Source organism: Heterocephalus glaber, unplaced genomic scaffold (assembly GCF_053883595.1).
Source record: "Heterocephalus glaber isolate CG9 unplaced genomic scaffold, H.glaber_assembly_v1.0 deba00000281, whole genome shotgun sequence".
Taxonomy (NCBI): Eukaryota; Metazoa; Chordata; class Mammalia; order Rodentia; family Bathyergidae; genus Heterocephalus; species Heterocephalus glaber.
Window position 1 is genome coordinate 30,034,953 of NW_028258139.1, and position 25,283 is coordinate 30,060,235.

General features: G+C 40.2%; 1 protein-coding gene across 12 annotated transcripts in view; it reads left to right on the forward strand.

The window, feature by feature from the left end:
* The window catches only part of Tatdn1 (TatD DNase domain containing 1), a 47,746-nt gene that overhangs the window by 7,400 nt on the left and 15,063 nt on the right, over positions 1–25,283 (forward strand). For 6 of the 12 annotated variants that reach the window (XR_002392153.2, XR_002392160.2, XM_021252289.2 and 3 more), the window contains exons 2-7: positions 9,531–9,596; positions 16,778–16,827; positions 20,966–21,029; positions 23,051–23,194; positions 23,296–23,338; positions 25,262–25,283. Coding sequence is in view for 9 of the 12 variants with exons in the window: in XM_021252289.2 (XP_021107948.1) it covers positions 9,531–9,596; positions 16,778–16,827; positions 20,966–21,029; positions 23,051–23,194; positions 23,296–23,338; positions 25,262–25,283 (389 nt within the window). In the remaining 3 variants the exon portion in view is untranslated. Of the gene's footprint in view, positions 1–9,530; positions 9,597–16,777; positions 16,828–16,898; positions 19,398–20,965; positions 21,030–23,050; positions 23,195–23,295; positions 23,339–25,261 lie in introns of those variants that run through there. The other 6 variants (XM_004837983.4, XM_087188078.1, XM_013069614.3 and 3 more) reach the window with 4 other exon arrangements.

The following is a 25,283-nucleotide window of genomic DNA, read 5'->3' on the forward strand; positions in this document are numbered from 1 at the left end:
CCTGGGCAACTTCAGGATGAGGACTGTTTGCCAGGGAAACAAACTGTGTGATTAGAGGTTAGAAACTTTCTAAACTTTCAGTCCTGTGCACCCCAAACTCTGGGGAGGAAAGAGGACCTGAAAGGTAGAGTTGTTCAGCAGTGGCCAATCATATACTCAGCCATACCTGTATGATGATGCCTCAGTAAAACCACAGAAGGACCGGGTTTGGAGCGCTTCTAGGTTGCAGAATTTGTGAAGATGCTAGGAAGGTTTCGTGCCCTGAAGAAGACATGGAAAGAGAGGGTACTCCTCTCATACCTGGCTCTATGTGAGTCTTCCATTTGGCTGTTCAGAGTTGTGTCCTCTTATAATGAACAGGTAATAGAAAGTAAAGTGCTTTCCCGAGTTCTGTGTATTGGTCAGCTTTCCCATTGCTGGGATAAAATACGTGGAGCCCACAACGTAGGGGAGGAGAGATTCATTATGGCTCACAGTTTCACAGGTTCAGTCCATGGTCAGCTGGCTGCAGGGCAGGAACATCATTGCAGAAGAGTGAGGTGGAGTGAGCTGTTTAGTTCATGCCAGCTGGGAAGCAGAGCTGAGAAGAAGGGGCAAGGGACCAAATGTGGTACCCGGAAGTATGTTTTACTAGTCCCCTGGGCAGCTGTCAAGCCAATCAAGCTGGCAGTTAGGCTGTGCTCTAGAATGGGGTTTCAGAAACCGCTGATTGCAGCCAAGTCGCACAGAGGTTGGGCTAACCCGGGAAGCTGCCGCTTTCCATTAGTATCTGAAGTAGGGGAGGCACTCTGTGGGACCAGTCCCTGCCCAGTAGGGTCTGAGACTTAGTCCAGGTAGTGGGAGGACTGAGTTAAATTGGAGGACACCCAGACAGGGTTAGAGTATTGGTTGTTGAGGGGAAAATATCCCATACATGTACACATCCGGCATCAGAAATGAGTGTGGAAAGTGGTGTAGATGTGAGAGTTTAGTAGGAGAAAGCAGTGTGTGTTTTTCCTGTCTCACACCTTATCATTCAAAGCAGCCATAGGCAGTATGTAAACAGATATGGCTGTCTACTTGAATTTTTAATAACTTTCACATGTCACAAAATATCCTTTTGATTTTTTTTTTAACTGTTTAAAATGTAAAACCATTCTTAGCTTAGTGGGCTGCAGGTCCAGCATGTCAGTTCTCTGACCTCACACATCTCTTTGTTATTATGCTGACTTGCTGAAAGAACTTCTCTGGTTGCCCCACCCACAGTCTCATCTTTTGAATTTGTCTTTGCTAAATGGTAGTGTCATTTAGCTCTCTGATCTCCTGAATTTCCTGGAAACTTGAGATTATATTTTGAGAAAGCCTCTTACTGAGTTGCCCAGGCCAGCCTCACAACTGAGATCCTCCCACATTAGCCTGCCAGGTAGCTGGGGTACAGGTGTGTGCACCCATTTTAAATCCCCTGTTTGCTCCCCATTGTATCCCTAATGTGACTCCTTGAGCCCAAACAGTCAGGCTTCTGCTTGGAGGTATGGTTCTTGTCTTGGTTACCAACATTGCAGTTTTATACTGTGATTTGTTTTGTTTTGTTTTGGAAAAATAAAGCTCATTAGTACTTGAGGCAGTTTTTAGGAAAGCCATTAATTTAAAAAATTAATGGAAAAGAAACATTTCTGATCCATATAGTATGACACACCACTGAATGTAGGGATTGCTTAATTTTTCCCTAGTCAGGAGTACAGTGGTAATTTTCCACTTTGTCTTCCTGTCATTTCTTCCCACCTCCATCTCCTTTTTTCTTAGTTTGCAACCCCTTTACTGTCTTTGGCTACAACTGGCTAGAAATTGGTTTTCATACAGTATTTCCTTACATTTGAGTCTACTTGCTAATAAGCATACTTCTGATAGGAACTGTTTTAATGTAGAAGATGCAGTCCCTTATCATGGTGTTACCACATTTCTGGGGTGCTGAGGTCTTCTAGGTTCTTTCTGTCTTGACAGAAAGATTAGTCAAAACAAGTGCAAAAGATAGCAAGGTGACTCTTTTGTATCTCCTCAGGCTGACATTAGGTTGAGACCACCCTGTCAAAAACCTGCTCTAGCTCTTGCAAGAATTGATGATAGTACTCTGAATGATTCCAAGTGCAGCTTTGGGAAGTGTTCTGCACATGTGGCCTGCAACTCTGAGCAACGGGTCACACCTACTCCCCCAGCCAGTTGGCCGTACCCTAATCTCCTGCCTCAATAGAGCAGCACATTTTGAACAACTTAAATAAAGAGGACTTCGGCTTTATTTTTGTGATTGCTTTATGAGGTGTGTCTGTTGAGACAGGATCTCACTGTGTAGTCCAGGCTGGCCCTGAGCTCACTGTGTAGTGCCCAGGCTGGCCTTGAACTCACAGTCTTCTTACCTCAGCCTCCTGACTGCTGGGATTACAGGCATGTACCACTGGAAGCATTTGGCTCTTTGATAGTGCAGTCTTGGATTGGGAGTATTAAGTACTTAAGATGCTGAGATATTGACTAAAATTCTATTTGGTGTTGGCCTGATAGTCTTTGTACTGTTCTCTATAATAATAATTACAATACCGTACTGTAGGACTTTGGATCTACAAAATGCTCTCATGTTCATCTTTATATTTGAGCCACATGCATTGCTAGAAGGAGAAATTCACGCCCATCTTAACTGTAAGAAAACTGAGGCTCAGTGTGTGACCATTCAGCTAGAAATTGGCAGTGCTGGGAGTTCTGACCCCATACCCACTTCCCTAACTATGTAATTGCAGTTCTTCCATTTCTTTGTATGTCCTGGTACTTGGTCACAGTTTGACTACCTTTTAATCATTTTGACTTTTTCTTTGGCCCCCGTGTATTGACTTGTTAATTAATCTAGTCAGTCTGCAGAAGTTTGGGGTGGGTGGGTAGGTGAGGAAGTGGTTTATATCTGAGGGGAAGTTGTTTATATCACTGTGGAAGATATTAAACATATTTGGGTATTACTTTCTATCTTAATGAAAAAGGCATTCCAATAAAAACAGATATGCTCTGAAGTCATTTCCCTATGTATGAATAAATATGAAGGAGGTGTGCATTAATATTTACAAGCAAAGTATTCACTGCCAAAACTTCAAATGCCCCAAGAGCACAACAAACCCTAAACGCAGTATTGTCCCATCCTCTTGATACCGGGGAATCGAACTCCGGTCCATTATGCTTGCAAAGCAGACAGTGGAACCACTGAGCTAAATCCCGGCTTGTCCCACCTTCTTTCAGTTTTCTTGGGAATGGTGAGTGATTAGCCTTTTGGTGGCTCAGGATGTGTTTTTATACTCCTCTCTTGAGTTTCTGTCTCGCAGCTTTCATCCTTTTGCGATGTTTCCTGAAGTTCGTGGTGGTGCTAAGAACACGAACCTTTCCACGTTATTCCGTGGGAGAGCTCAGAGCCCCTTCCCCAAGCCACTGGTCCCTTACTGCCTCTTGCCTGTCTGGATGATGTGGGGTTGATTTTGCAAAGCATCGTGTTCTTGGCAATTCTTTTGTATTCATTTGCTCAAAGAATTTGCTTTTTATACTCAGCAGTTTTTTCATGTGCTCCAGCAATGCTGCACTTTATTTATTTGTAATTTCTCATAGTTTCCTAGCTCTCTGAGAATCATATCATACACTAGCAAAGTTTTGCCCATTGAAAACACATTGAGACAGTGTGCTCAGCATATGTTGATACTGGCTGTATTTATCTGCTCAAAGTAATCAAATGAGTCACCCCAAATTTAGATGTAATTTCTCCTTTGACCCTCTGCTTTCTGTGTCTTTCATAAACATAAGGGAGGACCCTCTTCTTGGGATCCAGAGTTGCACCATTTACTGAGACTGTTCACTAGCAAATCAATTCTCCAGTCTTCTCCAGCACCACCTCCATCGATAAGGAAACTTACTGATGATGTTTTTGACTTGGCTGTCAGTCATGGCTCCCATGGCAGGCGAAGTGGTGGCCTATTATTTTTTTTAACCATGAAACTGATTTTATTTCATGTTAAGTTCTGTTCAGAAAACTTGTAAGTGAACAAACTGTATGTGTTCAGACTAGATATCAGCTCAGAATTACTGATGTGCCCTGTGTCTACAGTCACTTCAATTTTCAGATGTTTTAATTTTAGCTAGCATATGTATGTACATAGTTTAGCTCACATTGATGCAGAATGTGTAACTTACTAAGCAAAATAATATTACCACTAAGAAAATGTTTAACTTTATGTTGAAAGTTGCTCAAAAACTTTAAAAATAGGTGTTTTTAAAAGGTCTCAATTAATATATAATGACATAATAATGGAAATTGAAATCCTATGTGTATTCAATAGTAAATAGACAAATTTTATTTTTTATTTCCACTTGAAGAGTTACATTTCATATAAAAGTTTACAAATAACAGTTTTTATTTTGATTTTTTCAGTATAAAAAAGTTGCCTTGATGGATATTATGTAATGCTAATTGCCTGTAGGATAGTTAAATGTCAGCATTGAAACCTAATCTCTAGCTGCCACCTTGTAGATATGAACAGATGTTCACCAAGCATGTATTTTGTATTTTGTTGCATTGTATACTGCAACTAATAAGCCAAGGAATCGACATATATTAGGTGCATGTGCTGTTTCTAAAAATCACAAACAAAGAATGATAAATTATCAATATAGTTTAGTGTTTGCTAATTTTACTACACTCATGTATATGTAGGGAGGTCATGGGGATTATAAATTCAATTTGAGTAAAGGTTAAAACCATATATTTTAAGGGGGTCAGGGATTTAGCTCAGTGGTTTCGCTGCCTGCTGTGCAAGTGCAAGGACCTGAGTTTAATCCCCAGTACCAAAAAAACAAACAAACAAAAAACCCCATATATTTTATGATAAAGGGCCTTTAACTTAAGATGGCCAAAGCACTGATATTATATATTTGCTGTAACGAGTTTTATTTTTCTGATATTAAAAGTTACTTAATAAGGACTTGTTTCCATTAACTTGAAAAAATATATATATAATGAGACGAAGAGGGCTGAAATTCACCGTCACAAAAACTTCTATCCCTTGGTGAGGGGGAGGGCATGGGGAAATGGGTAGAGTGAAGATACGCCAGGTACAAAGTCCTGATGACCTCAAAGAATGTGGCGATTACATGCCATAAACATGAACAAAGGTTAACGATGTCAACAAGAATGAAAATGGGGAAAGGAGAACTGAAGGAGGAGGAGGGAAGGGGATTAAAACAAGAAACAAGCTCTGTTAAGGACATCTGCCAACCTCCCAAGATGGCTGTAAACTGCATGTAATGTGAACAGGTAGTTAAAAGTAATAGCAGAAATTTAAAATCAAATTTCTGTCCCTTACAGAAAAAAAGCAAGTATTGGACTTACACTAGAAAACCAACTTAAATAAAAGTGGTAGCTTTTAAAGCATTACTTCTGTGAATTATCTTTCAGTTATTTCAACAGTTGAACTTTGTGTGCAAATATCTACATACAAATAGTTAACAAGTCAAGTTGAAAATCAACAAATCTTTATTCTCTTGAAGTAATATATATTAAAAACTCAAAACAGGTGCTAGTGTCTCATTTTCTCGTTGTCTTCAAGTCTAACATAGAGGACAGTATTATACTGTACTATGTTGCACCTTCACCCATATGTCCCGACAGTGAAGGAGTTGAGGCTGAGCCAGGGCAGGGGATCCCAGTGCCCGAGATGCACCTGGGTCGGAGCTGGGGTGCACTTGAGCCTTCAGAGGATGGCATCGGGAGGCCTGGGTCACTGGGAGGCCTGGGTCACCTGGAGTGGCCTCAGCTGCCCGCTGCCTTCTGTGCAGCTGAGACAGGACAAGGAATAGCCTCGTAAATCACGCTTCCAAGCAGTCATCAGTTCATATTAAGTTAGTCATGAGTGTTTACTTGTTGGATTGGCTTACTTTTGGTTCCCTGTGTTAGAAAAAGTTCTACTTTCTTTGCTGCTGACAGAGACTGTCCTCCACACGACACCTGCGTCAGAGTGTCCTGGTTGGCCTCTTGGCGAGGCCCTGGCATTGGGCTCTGTCCTTGGCTTGCTGTGTGGGAGACTGCAGTATTGATTATTCCCACAGCAGGCTGTGGGCAGTCCAGGCTGGGAAGGGTTAACCCCACAACTGGCTTATTTTGAGAAGCGAGTGTGCTGAGATCAGAGTGACTCGCACTCAAATTCCATTCCCAGAGTTAAAACCTTCTTTACTAAAAAGACAAGGTTAATTTTAACCACAGTGTGTATTTTGGCTGTTCTGTTCCTAATTCAAGAATGCTTTGTCTCTTCCTTTACAAGCCTTGCCTGTGTCAGCAACATATCCATACCAACTCCACCCAGTCCCTCCACGTAGCCCCTTTCCCTCAATGTAACTATGATGTCACCAATAAATGTTGTTCAGCCTTGCTTGCACAAGCATTGTTGAGTCATCCTGGCTCCCCATTTCTGTCTCTTTAATTCTGTCCTTGAGTTTTTCTTTGAACCTTGTGTGGTAGCCCTGAGTAGATCGGAACCCACTGTGGGGTGTCTCTTGCTATTGCTGTGTCCAGTTGGGGCAAGAATTCTACTGGGTCAGTTTAATGGAATTCCCTGCCTCGATGTCTCACTGATTGCTCACCTCACCCCCACCCCCCATCGCCTTGCGCCTCTGGCCTGCCCTCAGCAAGGATCTGCCAGCTTGGGTTTAGCCAGAATTCTCCCTTATCCCTGTTTCCCCTTAGTCATTTTCTAGCTACTGATCCCCACCTGCTCTTCGCTCTAAATCCCCACTTGTCTTTGTATTTGAAGTTGGGCCAGGTCTGTCTCCTCTTGTAAAACCCTCACTGCAGTAATCCCCTTTGAGTAAAGGCATCCTTACTATCCTTAACAAGTATAAGAAAAGAAGTGTTAACACTGTATAAAAGGGAAATGGGCTAGAAGACAACAGACCATTTCTGAGGGACAGCAGGTGACTGGTGACTGTAGATGCAGCTCCTGTGAAGGGTTATTTTGGGCAGAACCTCTCCTCCCTGGGTTTCCTTTCTCAGTTTGCTCCTTCTTTATCTAATTTCCTTTCTGTACTTGAAAAGAAATTAGATGGTGATTTCCTCCAATCTAGGCCATTCCACTGGACATGTATATTGTATCTACAGTATCAGATGATGTTTTGTATGTGGAGAGCCTTTTTAGAAGGTACTGTTTGTGAATTCATCACCTGTCCATCTCTGCTGCTCAAAGATCTTTGACATCTTCTGCATCGTACCCTTCTCTTGCTGGTTCAGATGGCCAGGATACTCTCTCCATTATCTTGGGTTACCTAAAGTCTCATTCATCTTTCAAGGAAGGTCGATATTATTATTTTTGGGGGGGGTACCAGGGATCGAACTCGGGACCTTCTGCTTGCGAGGCAGGCGGTGGAACCACTGAGCTAAATCCCCGGCCCAAGGAAAGGTAGATCTTAATGTTGGATTAGTACATTCCTGGTGTCCAGCTTGGCAGAAGTCAGTGGCGAGAAGAACCTGAAATTTGGCAGAATGACCGTAATGTACAGGTCTGTTGGTAGGCAGCTCACCCACCACAAGCTGGGAGGTTCTCCTTCTAGTTATAGAAGCCGAAGGATGTTTAAGTAAGGGAGGCATTCTCCCATGACTATTACAGCCTGACCTTGGATTGTGTTATTCCTCTTGTTCGCTTATGTTCCACAGCAGGATTTTATAAGAGCAGCACCTGACTTTCTGAGTTGAGTAATTCTTTGTTGTAGGAGCTCGCCTATGTGTTGTGGGATATTTGGCAACGTCGAGGGCCTCAACCTGAAGATGCCAGTAGCCCTCCCCTCAGGTGTGACAATCAAAAGTGCATAGAGACGTTGCCAGATGTTGGGGGAGAGGAAGACAGATTGGAGGGAGATGCCGCGTGGTTGTTCTCCATTGAAAACGCTCCCCTGCAGGCACCGTGGAGTTCTGCTGCCTTTCTGGGTGTGGATTCTCCCTGCACACACCTGTGTATACAGTGCCCCTTGCCTTCTTCAGCTTGCAGGCCTAAGCTCTGTCTTCAAGGTCCAGCTCTCTTGTGAAGCTTTTGTATCACCTTGGCAGAATTGTATTCCTCTTCCTTTGTGCTCCCATGGGCATAATAATTGTTTATCAAGTAAATAAATCTGGATAAAATTCCTTCTGTATGTCAACCGTTATGCTGTGTTCTAGGGATAAGGTAATGAAGAAGATAAACATCATTTCTTGCCTTGTATGGCTTATAGTCTAGCTTACTGTTTTACAACAGTTTATTTGTAGCTGCTATACAGACTGTACATTTCTGGAAGACAGGGACTAAGTGTTGGGTCTTACTCATTTCTGTACCCCCTAACTTCTTATGTGGTAGTTGGAACAAAATTAGTCTTCATAAGTATTTGGTGAGTAAATGAAATAAATGTTTTATTCCCCTCTCTGCATCTGCACTTCCATTACTGTGACTTAGGCTCCGCATTGCACATACAAGCCCCTGTCAGTTTGTAGGTGGCATGTCCTAACTGCATTTGTCACCTTCCACAAAGTCGCCATGATGGGCTACGGCACTGGAAATCTTGCTCCTCTGCTTTTTCCTGTTGCACCAGTAACATAACTGGGTCTGGCCTCTTCCAGCTACTTCATTCCCTGTGCTTCTGTCTAGCAGCTGGAAGGCCTGTAACTCGAAAATACTGTACTGTTCCACATATGAAGGCATTCTCATCTGTCTGCTATGTCCTCTCTTCTACTAGGTAACTCTGGCTCATCCTTTTAGATTCAGGCCAGGGATTGCTTCTTTCTGAAATCTACTTCTGAGCCAGCTACCTGACTAGGTTGTATGTTCTCTTCTATATCCTGTTGTACCACTGTTTACTTCTAATATTTCATAATTGACTGTCAGTGGATCTGCTTATTAGTTCTGCAGTGAGTTTCCCGAGAGCAAGAATTATATGTCTTTGTTATTCTCGTTTCTGAGACAAAATACCAACACCCAAAATTAAAGCAGGAAAGATTTATTATAGCACAGTTTGTAGTTTCCAGTTCACACTTAGGTGGCTCCAAGGCAGAGGGTCTCACAGAGGGGGAACAGTTCATGGCGGGCAGAAGGCAGCAAAGCACCAAGCAGCAAACAGTGAGTGACCACAGCAGCCCTCTTTCTGTCCCTTATTCAGGCTACCCACCCTTAGAGTACTCAAACCCACACCCAGGGTGGACCTTCCCATTATCTGCACAAAGAACTAACCTAAACCAGTCAGTGGACTAATTAGGAATCACACACCCTAGATCCAGACAGCTCTGAAAAAGCTCCCCCATATGACTGCATGAGGCTTTGGGGGAAATATCTAGACACAAGCCATAACAATATCCTACTTATCTTTGTAGTCCATGGGTCTAGCACAGTTGCTGAAGAGTGGCTGGCACTTGGATGACATTTGAATAAATGTATGAATGAAAAGTTTAGGAATAGGAGCTTATATTTAAAGAAGTTTCCAACAAAGACTCTTAATAATTATTTTATTTTTGCTTTCTGCAGATATTGGTATCAACTTGACAGACCCTATGTTCCGAGGAATTTATAGAGGGGTTCAGAAGCATCAAGGTAAATGTTTCTTTTATTAAGATAAACAGTTTCTTGATAAACACATTTTTCTGCCTTATGGAAGTCTTGAAAGGTAAAATCCACTCTTAAATGTTAAAGAACTCATTACACATCTTGGGTAAAACAGGGAACATGTACAAGCTGTATTGGCAAACTATAATGAACATTTATAAGGCACCTGTTACAACAGAGTTTTAATTCAGCCCTTCTACTTATCTGTAAAAATTTATAATTTTGAGTACAGAACTTTAATCATATGCACAAGGTCAAGTAATAGTCTCTGCATAGTGTTTTAAGCAACCGAGCAATTGGGCATGTAATCAAAAAACACTGTACAACATCAGTTCATCTAGATTTTTGAAAACATTTTCACATGGGTGCCAGACAAGCAGTGTGATTGAGAGGCAGGGCACTGCTGTCACCTTCTGTCCCTTTCCTCTGTGTCGCACTCAGAGCCGTACTCTGTCTGCTGTATTATATGGGACTAAATAATAGTTCTGTAAAGTGAGGGAAGGCTTAGCCAAAAGCAAAATGGGTGTTTTTATCATATGAGCTAATTTATTATATGAGGCCTTTATTTTTTCTTTTTTAGCTGAGACGTAACTAAACAAGGAATGACAACAAGTTTTTGAAAGCATAGTTTCTGCAGTATACTAGTCTGTGAATATTGCCTCAGAAAACTGATTATACTCATATAAATCCAAACAGGAAAATTTGTTTTACCATTATGGATGAAGTAAAACTATACATTTCAACAAGCTAACTTAAGAACAAATCTTACTGTGCTCTTAAGAGAAAGCTTTTCTAAATACAGGGAATGTTAAATGTGACTTGAAAGAAGATAAACGGTAGCTTTCTCAAACCTTATCTCAACATCTACCTTTTCTGCTTCATTTATTTGATGTTGAACTTTGGATGGTATTTTTATGTAACACATATATAGTACAATTCGGCTGTTGGGTAAATTATATTCTGCTTTTCTTGCCTTTGTAACACCTAATAGATTTCATGCTTTGTGATTCTATGTGTATGCATGTGTGTTTATGGAATGAATTGTTGTCAATAACAGCATTACTACAGTTATAATAGCTATCAAACCAGTTGCTGTATTGAATAATAAAGTTAATATTTTTTTTCTAAAAGAAATTTTGTAGCTACTTTAGGAGTAATAGTAATTTAATTATAATCACATTTACTCCCATACTTGAATATGAAATTAAGTGATTCTTTTTGTTTTGTTTTGTTTTTTGGTACTGGGGATCGAACTCGGCTCCTTGTGCTTGCGAGGCAGGCGGCGGAACCATTGAGCTAAATGCCTGGACCAATAAGTGATTTTTTAAAATGAATTTTATTGGTACATTTTAGGCATACAGTATAATGACATTCGTCATTGGAAATTTGCACCTTTACATAATCTCTCATGGTTCTTATTTTTCCCCTTTCCCCTGCCCTCCCTTCAACCCCTCCATCCCTCCCTATTTACAAAGACTTTGTTTCCATTTTTTCCTTTTCTCATATTAATTCCATTTCTTTCTTTCCTTTCCCCTACCCCTCCCACTTCCTCTTCCCCTTTGCCCCTCTTCTTCCTATTTCACATTATCTATTATACCCTTTAGTCTTTATTTACATTGTCAGTTTCTCACACTAGAGAAACTATTTGGTATTTACACATGTGTGTCCTGATTATTTCATGTAAGAGTATCACCTCAATGTACATCCATTTAGCTATAAATGTCTCTAATTTCTCATTTTTTATGGCTGAGTAGTACTCTATTTTATTTTTAAAAACCCCACATTTTCTTTATCCAGTCTCCAGTTGATGGGCAATTGGGCTGCTTCCAAGTTTTAGCTATTACAAATTGTGCTCCTATGAACATGGGTGCACATATATCACTGTGGTATGATTCTTTTAAAACTTTGGGGAAGATACCCAGCAGGGGAATAGCGGGGTCAAATGGGACTTCCAGTCCTAGTTCTTTGAGGTATCTCCATACTGATTTCCACAGTGGTTGCACCAGTCTACACTCCCACCAGCAGTGGAGCAGGGTTCCTCTTTCCCCACAGCCCCGCCAGCATTTGTTATTGGTTGATTTCATGATAGCAGCCATTTTTTCTGGAGTAAGGTGGAATCTCAGCTTTGTTTTCATTTGCATCTCTCAAATGACCAGTGAGGTTGAACATTTTTTCATATTTTTATTTGCTATTTCTACTTCTTTGAGAAAGGTCTGTTCATTTCGGATGCGCATTTTTGGATTGGGTCTTTAAATTTGGGAGGTCTGATCTTTTTAAGTTCTTTATAGATTCAGGATAGTAGACCTTTGTCTAAGGAACAACAGGTGAAAGTTTTTTCCCACATTGTGGGTTGTCTCTTCACACTGCTGGTGGTTTCTCTTGCTGTGCAGAAGCTTTTTAATAAGAAGAGATCCCACTTGTTGATTGTGCTAGTTCATGGGCAACTGAGGTTTTATTCATAAAATCTTTTCCTACACCAGTGTTTTGAAGAGTTCTGCTATCCTCTGTTCCAGCAGGTTCAGTGTTTCTGTTTTAATATTTAGATCTTTAATCCATTTTGATTTTAGTTTAGTGCATAGTGAGAGATATAGGTCTAGTTTTAATCTTTGGCAAGTTAAAACCCAATTTTTCCAGCACCATTTATTAAAGAGGCTACCTTTCCTCCAGTGAGGGTGTTTGGCTCCTTTGTCAAAGATGAGGTGGCTGAGTGTGTCTGGAGTTGTTTGTGTATCTTCTAATCTGTTCCACTGGTCCTCAGGTCTGTTTCTTTGCCAGTACCATGCTGTTTTTATCACAGTAGCTTTGTAGTATAGTTTCAAGTTGGGGGTTGTGATACCCCCTGCTGTGTCTCTGTTGCCTATTCTATGTCTTTTCTTGTTCCAAATGAATTTCTGGATTGTTTTCTCAAGGTCTGTGAAGTATGCTGCTGGAATTTCAATTGGGATTGCATTGAATCTATATAGCAGTTTTGGAAGTATGGCCATTTTCACTATGTTGATTCTTCCTACCCAGGAGCAAGGGATATCTTTCCATTTTCTGATACCATCTTCAATCTCTCTTTTCAGAGTGCTATAGTTTTCAGAGACGAGGTCTTTGATTTCTTCTGTTAGGTTGATTCCTAGGTATTTCAGTTTTTTGGATGCTATTGTGAAAGGAATCGTTTGCCCTATTTCTCTCTCAGTGAGTCTGTTGTTCATGTAGAGGAAAGCTATTGATTTTTGTGTGTTGACCTTGTATCCAGCTACTTGACTGAATTTGGTTATTAAGTCTAGAAGACTTTTGGTGGAGTTGTTGGGGTCTTCTATGTAGAGTATCATGTCATCTGCAAATAATGACAATGTGACTTCTTCATTTCCTATTTTTATTCCTTTTCTTTCTCTTGTCTAATTGCTGTGGCTAATGTTTCCAAAACTATATTGAACAGGAGTGGTGATAATGAACATCCTTGTCTTGTTCCTGATTTTAGTGTGAAGGATTGCAGTTTTTGACCATTTAGTATGATATTGGCTGTTGGTTTTTCATACATGGCTTTTTTTTTTTTTTGTACCAAAGATGGAACTTGGGTCCTTGTGCTTGCGTAGCAGGCAGCGAAACCACTGAGCTAAATCCCGGGCCCAATACATAGCTTTTATCAGATTGAGGCAGAGACCGTCTATTCCAATTTTTTGTAGGGTTTCTATCATAAATGCATGTTGGATTTTATCAAATGCTTTTTCTTCCTCTATTGAGATGATCATATGGTTTTTGTCCTTGGCTCTGTTGATATAGTGTATTACATTTATTGATTTGCGTATGTTGAACCATCCCTGTATCCCTGAAGAGTTTAAACAGTAGTGGCAGTAGTTCCTCTCTAAATGTCTTGTAGAATTCAGCAGTGAAGCCATCAGGACCTGGGCTTTTTTTAGTTGGGAAGTTTTTAATTACATTTTCAATTTCATTGATTTATATTGGGTTGATTAGAATTTTTACGTCTTCATTCAACTTTGATGATTCATACGTATCTAGGAATCTGTCCATTTTGTGTTTTCTATCTTATTGGTGTATAGGTTCTTGAAGTAGGTATTGATGATCCTCTGGATTTCTGCTGCGTCTGTTGTAGTTACATCCTTTTCATTCCTAATTGCATGGATTTGGGCCTTTTCTTTCCTTTTTCTGATAAGGTTGGTTAAGGGTTTGTCAATTTTGTTTATTCTTTCGAAGAACCAACTCTTGGCTTCATTGATTTTTTTTTTTGTATCGTTCTCTTAGTCTCCATTACATTGATTTCTGCTCTGATCTTTATAATTTCCTCCCTTGTATGAGCTTTGGGTTTGTCCTGCTCTTGATTTTCTAGAAGCTTGAGGTTCAGCATCAGGTTGTTTAATTGTTCTCTATTTTCCTAATATGAGTATTCACTGCTATGAATTTCCCTTGTAAGACTGCTTTCATTGTGTCTCATAGATTCTGGTATGTTGTATTGTCATTGACATGTAATTGTAGGAACTGTCTGATTTCTTTTTTAATTTCCTTTGTGACCCATTGGTTATTCAGAAGTGTATTGTTCTAATTTCCATAAGTTTATGAAATTCTTGTGGTTTCTTTTGCTGTTGATCTCCAATTTCATCATACTGTGGTCTGACAATATACAGGGGATAACTTCAATTCCTTTGCACTTACTTAAACATGTTCTCTGAGCAAGTATGTGGTCTACTTTGGAGAACGACCCGTGTGGAGCAGAAAAGAATGCATATTCTGCTTTCGTGGGGTGGAACACTCTGTAAACATCTGTTAAGTTCATTTGTTCATGAGTTTGAGTTCTAGTATTTTGTTGCTTATTTTTTGTCTAGTTGATGTATCTATTTGTGACAGTGGGGTATTGTGGTCCCCCACTACTATTGTATTAGTGCTTATTTGATTTTTTCATGTCCGTTAGTATTTGTTTTATAAAGTTGGGTGCACTAGTGTTTGGTGCATATATATTTATGATTGTCATCTCTTCCTCTTGGATTGTTCCCTTACAAGGATGTAATGTCCTTCTTTGTCTCTCTTAATCAGTGTTTGTTTGAAATCCACTTGGTCTATAAAGAGGATAGCTACTCCTGCTTTTTTCGGGTTCCTGTCACATGGAGTATTGTTTTCCATCCTTTAACTTTCAGTGTGTGAGTTTCTTTTTGAATTAAGTGTGTTTCTTGTATGCAACATATTGTTGGATCTTGCTTCTTGACCCATTCATTCTGCCAGTCTATTTCTTTTGATTGGTGAATTGAGACTGTTAACATTGATGGTTATAACTGATAAGAATTCACTTATCATTGTCATGACTTTTTCTTTTTGTTGGATTCTCCCCCTTTGCATTTAATTTCTTGTCATGCCCGATGGATTCATTCTGCTGGGTTTCCTGGGGTTGTAATGCTCATTGTCTTTTCCTAGGATATTGTCTAAAATTTTTTGGAGTGCTGATTTGGTATTCATGAAGTTCCTAAGGTGCTCTTTGTCATGAAAGTATCTTATTTCTCCATCAATTTTGAAAGATAATTTTGCAGGGTACATCAATCTGGGTTGGAGGCTGTTTTCCTTCTAGGGCTTGAAATTTGTCACTCCAAGCTCTTCTTGCCCTAAGGGTTTGTGCTGAGAAGTCTGCTATGATTGTGATGGGCTTTCCTTGGTATGTGATTTGTTTCCTTTCTTTAACTGCTTGTAGAAGTTTGTTCTTCTGTTGGGTTTCTGGAATCTTAACTATTATATGCCTATGTGTAGATTTTTTTTGATCAAGGCTGGATGGAGTCTTATATGCCTCATTTATCTGTATGTCAAGTTCTTTTCCCCTACTTGGGAAGTTTTCTGCCATCACTTCTGTGAACAGTTTTTTTATGTCACCTGCACTCTCTCCTCTTTCTTCATTGACTCCAATCAGCCTTATGTTATTCTTCTTTGCATCATCTAGCAGCTGCTGGATTGATTTCTCGTGGTCCCTTACTATTTTAAAGCAATTTTTCTTTTCCTGGTCACTAATTGCAATCTTATCATTAGTATCTGAAATTCTGTCCTCTCATTGGCTCATTCTGCTGTGTAAACTTTCAATGGAGTTTTTAATCTCCTGGAAATCTGTTTGCATCTGTTTTATGGATACTATTTGTTTCCTATGTTGGGATTCCATCATGTTCCTCAGTTTCTCTATTTTTTTAATCTGTGTCCTCTCTAGATTTATTAAGCATGTCTTGCACTATGCTTTAGGTGATCTGGAAGTCTGGTTTTGAGACTTGTTTAGGTGTCTTCTCATTTCAATGGGTGTGTATGTTTGTGCTGCTATCGCCGGAGAGGCTCATCTGCTTGGTGCTGGGGGCAGTGGTATGGTGGCCCAGAAGGCTCTTCTGGATTTTTATGATATTATAGTTTTATTGTCGCTTTATTTGTGGCCCGTCAGAACTTAATCATTAATATTGATTCCCCCAGAAAAGTTTATTGTCACTCAACAGTGAATGAAATGAATTAGCATAAAACAGTTGTCAGGTGAAGCAGAAAACATCTTTCCTTAATGAGAATAGTAGTTAGAAGGGCCAGGGATTTAGCTCAGTGGTTTCACCGCCTGCTGCACAAGTGCAAGCACCCAAGTTTGTTCCCCGGTACCAAAAAAAAAAGAATAGTAGTTAGAGAAATGGAGCATTAATTGAGTTTTTTTCTTTTTTGGTGCTGGGAATGGAACACAGGGCTTGAGGCACATGAGGCAACCATTCTGCCAGAGCTGCATCCCCAGCCCAACTGACATTTACACAGAAGTGTTATGTTTTGGGACTCTTTGCAAGCATGCTTAGAAAAGCCCTAGTAAAAATAATCTTAATAATTACTTGCTTTCTAAAAAATACAATACCAACAAGTGAGCATGTGACTCAAATTGTAATTAGTGAATTCATCTTTAGTTTGAACCTTTAGATTTGTCACTCGTTTTGGTCACCAGAATAAAAGTACAATTGAATTAATTATTCACCTGGTTTGCCTTAAATTTGTTTCTTTTTTCATTGAGGTTTTTGCTAGCTCTCATCTTATATGACAAAGATTTTTCAAAAGAGTATAGATATGACTTTAATTTAGTACATGTGATTATTTCTATGCATTTTTATTTCAAGAGAAAACCCTAGATAAGTGAAGTTTTGTTTACCAGGTTTGCTTACTCTCTGTCCTGTCCTGTACAGATGACTTATGGGATGTGATAGAGAGAGCTGTCCAGATTGGTGTCAAGAAGGTAACGTGGTTTTTTTTCCTTCAACTTTTTGTTTTTATAATAAATTTTAATGAGAACTCTGTAGAGTAAAAGGGAATGACCAGCACCCCATACTTGGACATATATCAACTACTTGTAATATTAGTAAATTATTAAAGTTAGATATCAGTATAGTCTGTTCACAGCTATTTAAGTTACACAGGCCTTCCATGTGATCAGAAGAATGTAAATGGTAAAATCTCTTTGAAAACAAATGTTTAATATGAAGTATATTGAACTATATGAAGTACTGGGTTTCATAAGAGGCAGTTTTTAATAAAATTTAGCATTTGTTAAAATAGGCAATCATCAAACGACTGGAACTTGTCACACATTCAGTTTATGGATGTACTACTTCAGAAAACTGAGAAAATATTCTAATTTTTCCCCCATTAAGTTTATTGGCACATTTTAGGTATAAAATGCAGTTACATTCATCATTGGGATCTTGTACCATTACATGAGTATCTTGGTTCTTATTTTTTTCCCTTTACTCTGCCCTCCCTTCACCCACTCCACCCTTCCTATTTGCAAAGACTTTGTTTCCATGTTTTTCCTTTTCTCATATTTTAAAAAATATTCTAATTTTTACAGGACTAAAATTCCTACTAATTTTTAGGGAGTTCTCATAAGCAAGGGAATATTAATTAGCTCAGCATTGATTTTTTTCAGGGATTGAATTTAGGACCTTGCGCTTACAAGGCAGGCGTGGTGCCACTGAGCAAAATCCCCAGCCCAGCATCAAATTTTTTGAATAGATATTTCTTTAAATTTGCTTTTAAAGTATCAAGCAACCCCACATATGCACATAGGGAGTAAAGTTAGATGCCACAGTAGCTATTGGTTCTAAGTTGAATAGCTTTCAGCTCTAAAAAATGACAGGGCTCACCGAGTTCTTCAGGCTCCAGCACCAAAATTGTATGTTATTTTTTACAAATAATAAAAAAAGGATAAAAGTCATAAAGTTCTCAGTATGAGGTCATCCCCTCGTTGGTAAAGCACTTTAACAGTGCTTTTTTGCCAGTGCTAAAATACTAAACTCCGAAAGTTTTGTGTGAGTCATGAACAATTTAATGTTAACATTTGTAATTACACAAACACAGATGCACACACACAACCAACTTGGGGATGACAGAGCTGGTGTGAATTTTACTTGGGCACGGTCCCAAATTGAAGGTTAATCCAGTGCCTTCCAGGGTATTGTAGTGTTACAGACCTGAGTGCCAGTCCCAGCCTGAGGCTCCACAGCTTGGTAATGTAGGATATTTTCTCTCTCTAGATTGTAGTTTTCTCGTCTGTAGAAAGGAATGACAGTGGTACTTAATTGACGGAACTGCAGTGAGGATTCAGTAGAACGCTGAGTGCAGAGCATTTGGTGTCACACGAGCATTAGCAACCCTCATGTGCATGTGGTGGATGCTGCCATTGCCACGTTGTGTCTTCAGCATTGCATGCTGCACACGAGTCTCACAGGTATAGGTAAAGCAAACTGGCCTGGTGAAAAGCTTTAACAGAACTGAAGTACTAGATGTGAGGAACTGGTTTGGTTTTAAAGATTAGATAACGTTAATTAACAAGAAAGGTTTCCCACATTTTTATAAGTACGTCCTGTGCTCTGCAGGATCCTGAGGACTGAGTTATGAGAAGGCCTTCCCTCAGTCTGCACTCAGTGTCTAACCATATGAGAGGTTTCAGTTGCTACATGGAAAGGACTGACTCATTTGCAGCTCTACGTTTGTTTTGTGTGTATTCTCTTTAGTGTGAGCCTAGAATGGATCCTTCATTTTAGCTCAGTGAATCTCCTGAAGTGCACTCAAATCCCTTCTTTAGCAGTAATGTGTACCCTAAATGGCGCTGCCTTGGTAGTCACTATCAACGCATGGCTCTCCAGTGCCATCTTCATCTTCACATAGCAGACATGGCATTGTACCCATCAGGGGAACTCTGAGGTGATCTCTTCAAGGAATTTGCCTGTTTCCCAAGAGCCATAAATTCCCTGTGGAGAATTGGTCAGCACATTATTGACTCAGCAATTCTCAAGCTTTTCAGTCGCAGGAACCCCTTCCCATTCTGTAATATTATTGAGGCCCTCCAGAAGCTTTTGTTTATGTCTTTTACTGTAATAATGCTTTTAAAAATTTAAACATTCATTGTGTTTTTCAATCAAACCTCGTATCTCAGTTACAGTAAAAGACACATTGCCATTAAGCCCCTCCAATATACTTTCCCTCTCTTCGAACACACTTTCTGCCCATCACTTTCTGAAGTAGTTCTGGAAGTCCTTTCTCAGGAGTGTCTTTCGTTGTGCTGTCATGACTGCCAGAATGTCCTGAATCCATTCAAAATGTTCACCTCTCACGGACATGTTGACTTTGGGGAAGAGCCAGAAGTCACACGGTGCCAGATCCAGTGAATAAAGTGGATGAGGACACACCAGTATTTCTACAAGCCTACTTTCTTTTGGATGGCAGTCTACAGCAGCATTCGCCATAGTTTTGATCACACCTCATGAAGACACTCAGGAAGAAGAATTTCCAGAACTGTTTCCAAAGGTGGTAACAATGATGGCATAAGTGTACTTGAAATGAAAAGGAGTATTTTGAGGGGGATTAATAACAGCATGTCTTTTACTGTAATTAATTGTTCTAAATTAATATATTCAGTATACTCTGATCATACCTCCTGTACTATATTAGAAATTAAAACCGAAAATTTTAATTATTTATTTTAGAATACATATAACAGTAAACTCCTATGTAGTATAAATAGTATATTTTTATGAAAAATAACTTGTTTCCAAACAGCCTTAGCAACAAGTGGAATTATGTTGTATTCTTTCAGATTGTTTGGTTTTTGAGACAGCATCTTGCTATGCATTCTAGGCTGGCCTTGAACTCACTGGAGCCCAGGCTGGCCTAAAACTCATCGCAGTCCTCCTGCCTCAGCCTCCCAAGTGCTGGGATTAGAGGCCTGTGCCACCGCGCCTGGCCTCTTTCATATCTCTGAATAACTGGGTTAAAAGGGAATTGCTGAGTTTTCACGGGCTGTTTGATATCACACATCGCACGACCCCTGGAAGATCTGTCTCAGTGTGTACTTGTGACAGACTGAGAATGAAAGAAACAATGTGTTAGTGTTTTATGCAAATAGTTTTGACCTCATATATCCCCTGAGAATTCTTAGACCACACGTGGAGAACTGTTGGATTATTCATCATTATTGAACTACTGGCTTAGATGATCATTGATTTAGATTAACTGAATGCTAAATTTGCAGTCATTAAATATTTAGTCTTTAGAGCTGGGTGTTTAGCTCAGTGGTGCCTCCACCTGCTTTGCAAGCGCAAGGTCCCGAGTTCGATCCCCAGTACCAGGAAAAAAAAAATTCAGTCTTTGCATAACACATGGTCTGTGTCCTCAAGGTACTAATAGCAAAGACAGACACATAAATGCATTTGTGTGTTTGGGGGGGGGGGCACTGAGGAATGAACCCAGGGCCTTCTCACTGAGATACGTTCTCGGCCTTTTAAAAATATTTTTGTTTTTTGGTACCGGGGACCGAACTCAGGACCTTGCACTTTCGAGGCAGGGGCTGGAACCACTGAGCTAAATCCCCGGCCCTTAAAAATATTTTTGAGCCAGGACTTGCTAAGTCACCAAGTTGCCCAAGCTGGGTTGGAACTTTTGATCTTCCCAGCTCAGTCTCCCAGAGTGTGGGGAGCACTGGCACGTGCCACCACCTCCGGCTGTGAATGCACAGAGGGATGAGTCTGCTGTGTGTGTGTGTGTGTGTGTGTGTGTGTGTGTGTGTGTGTGTGTGTGTGTGTGTGTGTGTGTGTGTGTGTGTGTAGAGCTCCAGGGACCACACTACATAGGGCTGATCTTCTGAACTGAAATTTTTTTTTTGGTACAGGGGATCGAACTCGGACCTTGTGTTTTTGAGGTGGGTGGCGGGCGGCACCACTGAGCTAACTCCTCACCCCTGAACTGAATTTTAAAGGCAGGGTGACTGTGTGACAGACGCTCAGAAGAAAAACTGTTGTGCACTGAGGAGGTGGCAAGAAGGATGTGTGGGCCATGGTAGTGATGCCGATGGCTTATTTTCTTTCTTTCCGTTTCAGTTTCTGATTACAGGTGGAGATCTACAAGGCAGTAAAGAGGCACTGCAGTTGGCACAAACAAAAGGTACCCTCATATTACTTCTTTTTTTTTGGTACTGGAGATCGAACTCGGGACCTTGCGCTTGCGAGGCACGCGCCGGAACCACTGAGCTAAGTCCCCGGCCCCCTCGTATTACTTCTACCAAAAGATATGAGTTAAGTGATTGTGAAGAAGTTTCTGAGAAGTGCTTCGGGTACAATACAGTGGATCATGACTGCAGACTCAGTAGGGCAGACAGACCGGTTCCAGTGGCGCACGATTAAGATGACAGCTCAAGCTTGCTGGGATGTCACATGCTTGATAACGCACTCTGTGTTGGGCAGACTGCGTTGGTATTTCAGTTAGTGAGAACAAAGTAATCCAGGAGCATGGTTTCTCCTCGGGTATTCCTAACGTGCAGTTTGTGTGTCATAAAATCTTTACAATTTGAATCGCTTTCTGTTTACTCTGTTTAACCTAAAGCTGTGAGGGATCTCTTATTAATTCCTTATGTTGTAGACCAGACCCTCTTTGGGCCCCAGAGTGCAAGTGCTAACGTCATGTGCACCCCTGCTAGGCTTACTTCATGCTCATGGGCTTTACATGGATTTAAAATCTTGAGTGTTGGGAATGGATTAACTGACTTGTGGCTACACAGAACACCTCCTTTATGTGGGACTCCTTTATTCGTCTTGCGTTTACATGCCTGATGTGCAAGACATTAAGGAATCAGGTATTCCATAGAATTTTCCAGAATTCAGATGTACTAAGGAAGTGGAGTGTGAGTCTGGTGCCTTAGACCACTCAGCCACCCTGATACCTGTCCCCTGCAATACTAAGGATGGAACCCCGTAAGCAGCACTATATCCCATCTCCTTTTAATGTTTTTTGAGACAAGGTCTTGCTCAATTGCCCAGGCTGGCCTCAAATTTGTGATCCTCCTGCCTCAGCCTCCGGAGTAGCTGGAGCCACCATGCCCCGATCAGGGTCTTTCTGAAATACACACCTCTCTTCAGGATATACTGACATTTTTTTTTCTTAGTGATTAAAGACATAAAAATAATCATTTTCTCAGGAGTTTGGGGGTACATAAGAATATTTTCTTCCATAGTGTTTGTTCCCAAATAGCTGCGGTTTGTAAAGCCCCCGGCCATCTCCCCTGCCAGCCCTCTCCTGGTCCCCGCTGTGTGCCGTGAATCCTCACAGCTCTGAAAGGCCTGCCTCGGCTGGGGTGGTGACGCACACCTATGATCCCAACCCTGGGACACACAGGCAGGAGGGTCCCAGGTTACAGGCGCACCTGGACTCAACCTAGAGCCTGTCTCCGAATAAAACATGAAAAATAAGAGAGGCTGGAGATGTAGCTTAGCACGAGGCCTGAGTTCAGTCCTCAGAAGTAGAAAGAAAGAAGGGCCGGGTGGGGGAGCTGCCTCCTCACCTGCAGGCCCCGCAGCTGTCCAGAGGGCTCAGCCCTCGATACCCATCCGGCATCTCACCTGTGCCCCTTACAGTGAGGGCCGTGAAAGTATGGCCTCAGTGAGCTACTAGTGTCAGAAGGAAGAGCCCCTTTCTTTCTGCTTTAAGTAACTGCCACTCCTCACCATTACAAGATTCACCTTTAATATTTCAATATAATTACAATGCAGCATTAAATTATTAGAATGTACTAGATACTGTTTATATAATTTTAAGTTATATTAAATACATGGATCAAGACAGTCACAGAAGCAATGAATATAAAAGACATAATTTGATGATAACATTTCAAGAAATTGTTTCACTTTTTATTCTGTAATGCTTGCTGGTATTAATACCAAGCTTTGGAAAGAGTAGAACTGTTTTATCAACACATTAAGGCAGTTTGCATATTTATATCCTTCTTTCTTAAACTATTCCCCAAATTCTTATACGGATAACAATGCAATCAGAGTAGTCTGGAATAGTTTATGGCATTTGTTAAAAACCATTTATTGAAATTATTTGATATTCTCTAACTTTTGCATATTAAGTGTAAATATGAAAAAATATTTTGAAAATAACCCTAAGATTTTTTTTGTTGTTGTTAGATATGTTTTTCAGCACAGTTGGTTGCCATCCTACAAGATGTGGTGAATTTGAAAAGAAGAACCCTGATCTTTACTTAGAGGAGTTGCTGAATCTTGCGGAGATCAACAAGGGGAAAGTTGTAGCAGTAGGGGAATGTGGGCTCGGTAAGTGCCAACCTAGCCTTTTAGGATGACTTTGTTTAAAAATTACTGATTTGTCTTACACAAGTCTTGAGTAATTATTCTTTTTTTAAAATCTTTTAAAGATTTTGACCGACTACAGTTTTGTCCCAAAGATACTCAGCTTAAGTAAGTGATTTTTAAAATAATTTATCATGTGAACCATGTAATTAGACTAAGCATGATGTTTTTGTTTTTCCCTGCATATATCAAAAGTTAAATGAAGTAAATTCCATGTGTATTTGCACACAATTTATCAGAGATGGAAGCACATAGTCCCAGATTATCGAATTTGATTTTTTAATCAGATTGAGGCAGGGTCTCCTGGTGTAGTCTGAGCTGGCCTCAAGCAGTGATCGCCTTCCTGACTATGATTTTTTTTAGTACTGGGGATTGAACCCAGCACCTTCTGCTTGCTAGGTTAGTGCTGTGCCACTGAGCTACATCCCCACTACTTTGACTTTAATAGTAGAAATAAAGATTGAGCTTTACCTGATAGAGGCTTATTGGTTGTTTTTTGTTTAACAAATACAGTCATATGTGAACCTGGAGTGAATTAAATTCAGCTATGGGTATGACTTAAGAGCAAGGGACATTGAAAGGGGATTATAGGGTCAGTCACTGAAGTGAGAAAGCCTGCTCTACTCTTGGGACACTGGAGATTGTTAGTTTTGAGCAGTGAGAAGCCTTCAGTAGGAGCTTTGCCAAGAGCAGTGGCCTCTGGGAAGAGTAAAGCTTTCAGCCTTGGTAACTCGCTGTAGTTTACTGTCTGTAGCTTTCAGTTGGAACTTCTATCATGTGAGTGGGTCAGTGGGTTGAAAATAAGAATTGTGTCAAAGTCTTAATTTTAAACATGAACATTTTGTTGAACTTCAAAAGTACCTTAATTATCAAGATAATTATCAGTTTATGAACTTAAAATTCTTTCCACATTTCTAGTGGCAAACCGGATTGGACTAGACCCAAAGCAAATTGAATGGTTAGGCTCAATGTTGACCTTATGGGGAAATTTCATGTGGTTCTCATCCAATTTAGTTTGCATCCACAATCATGGAAAGAATTGAGTTCGTGAACCAAGGCACCACTGTATTGAAAAATTAGAATGAACTTCTGAAGGAGGTTAATTTAGTTATTCATTTATACAAGAAATATTTATGGAGTACTACTTGCCAACAAGGTATACTGTCTGTCCCTGAAGACCTTTATGAATAAACAGCCATCTGTCTCTCCACTTCAGGGTCCCCCCGCTTTTTGGTGCTGGAGATCAAACCCAACTACTGCATGCCAGGGAAGTGCCCTACCACTGAGCTACACCCCCAGCTCTCTGTCTTAGTAGTTTCTTATATATAAAGGAGTTGAGTCAGATTCCCTCAAGATAACATCTAGCTCTATTATATTATTTAATAATTAATATTTGGTATCTGTTTTAATGAAGCTAGGGACTTGATGGCCAGAAGTATACCCCAACACCCACTGTTTTGCCTTAAGTAGGATCCTGATCTGTCCCCCTTATTGAAAAATCACTGTGGCAAGGACCAGGTGTATTAGTGGAGCTGGTAATGACCTAGACTTGAAGCTCTAGAATTTCTGAAGCATGAAAATCTATAACCAAGTGGAGTTCGAATAATGTTCTGTGGTCATATTCTTTCAGACCTCTTCTTTATGCACATGTAGTATGTCCCCTGTGTTTTTCAGGGACAATCATGTGGCCACCAGCAGGGTTACTACAGCTCTGTGCCTCTTGAATAGCATGTCATCAGCTCACTTGACCTTAAAAGTTCACATATTTACACTAAAATAGGAAGCATTTGTCTTGTTAGGTTATTCTCCACTTCCCCATGTCTGCTTTTGGGCAGGATGAACCTTCTGAATCACCAGCTGTATCAGGACAAGCAAGACAGCTGCAGAGGCCTCCCAAGGTTTCTTGTCCATAGGGATTTTCTTCTAGAATAAGTTAAAACTGATGCTAAAATGCACCCTAAATACTTTAAACTCAATTTGGGGGTTAAATGAAAGCCCTGGTAATATTGATTATATTTTATTTTTCTAAAGGTACTTACATCATCAAATCAAG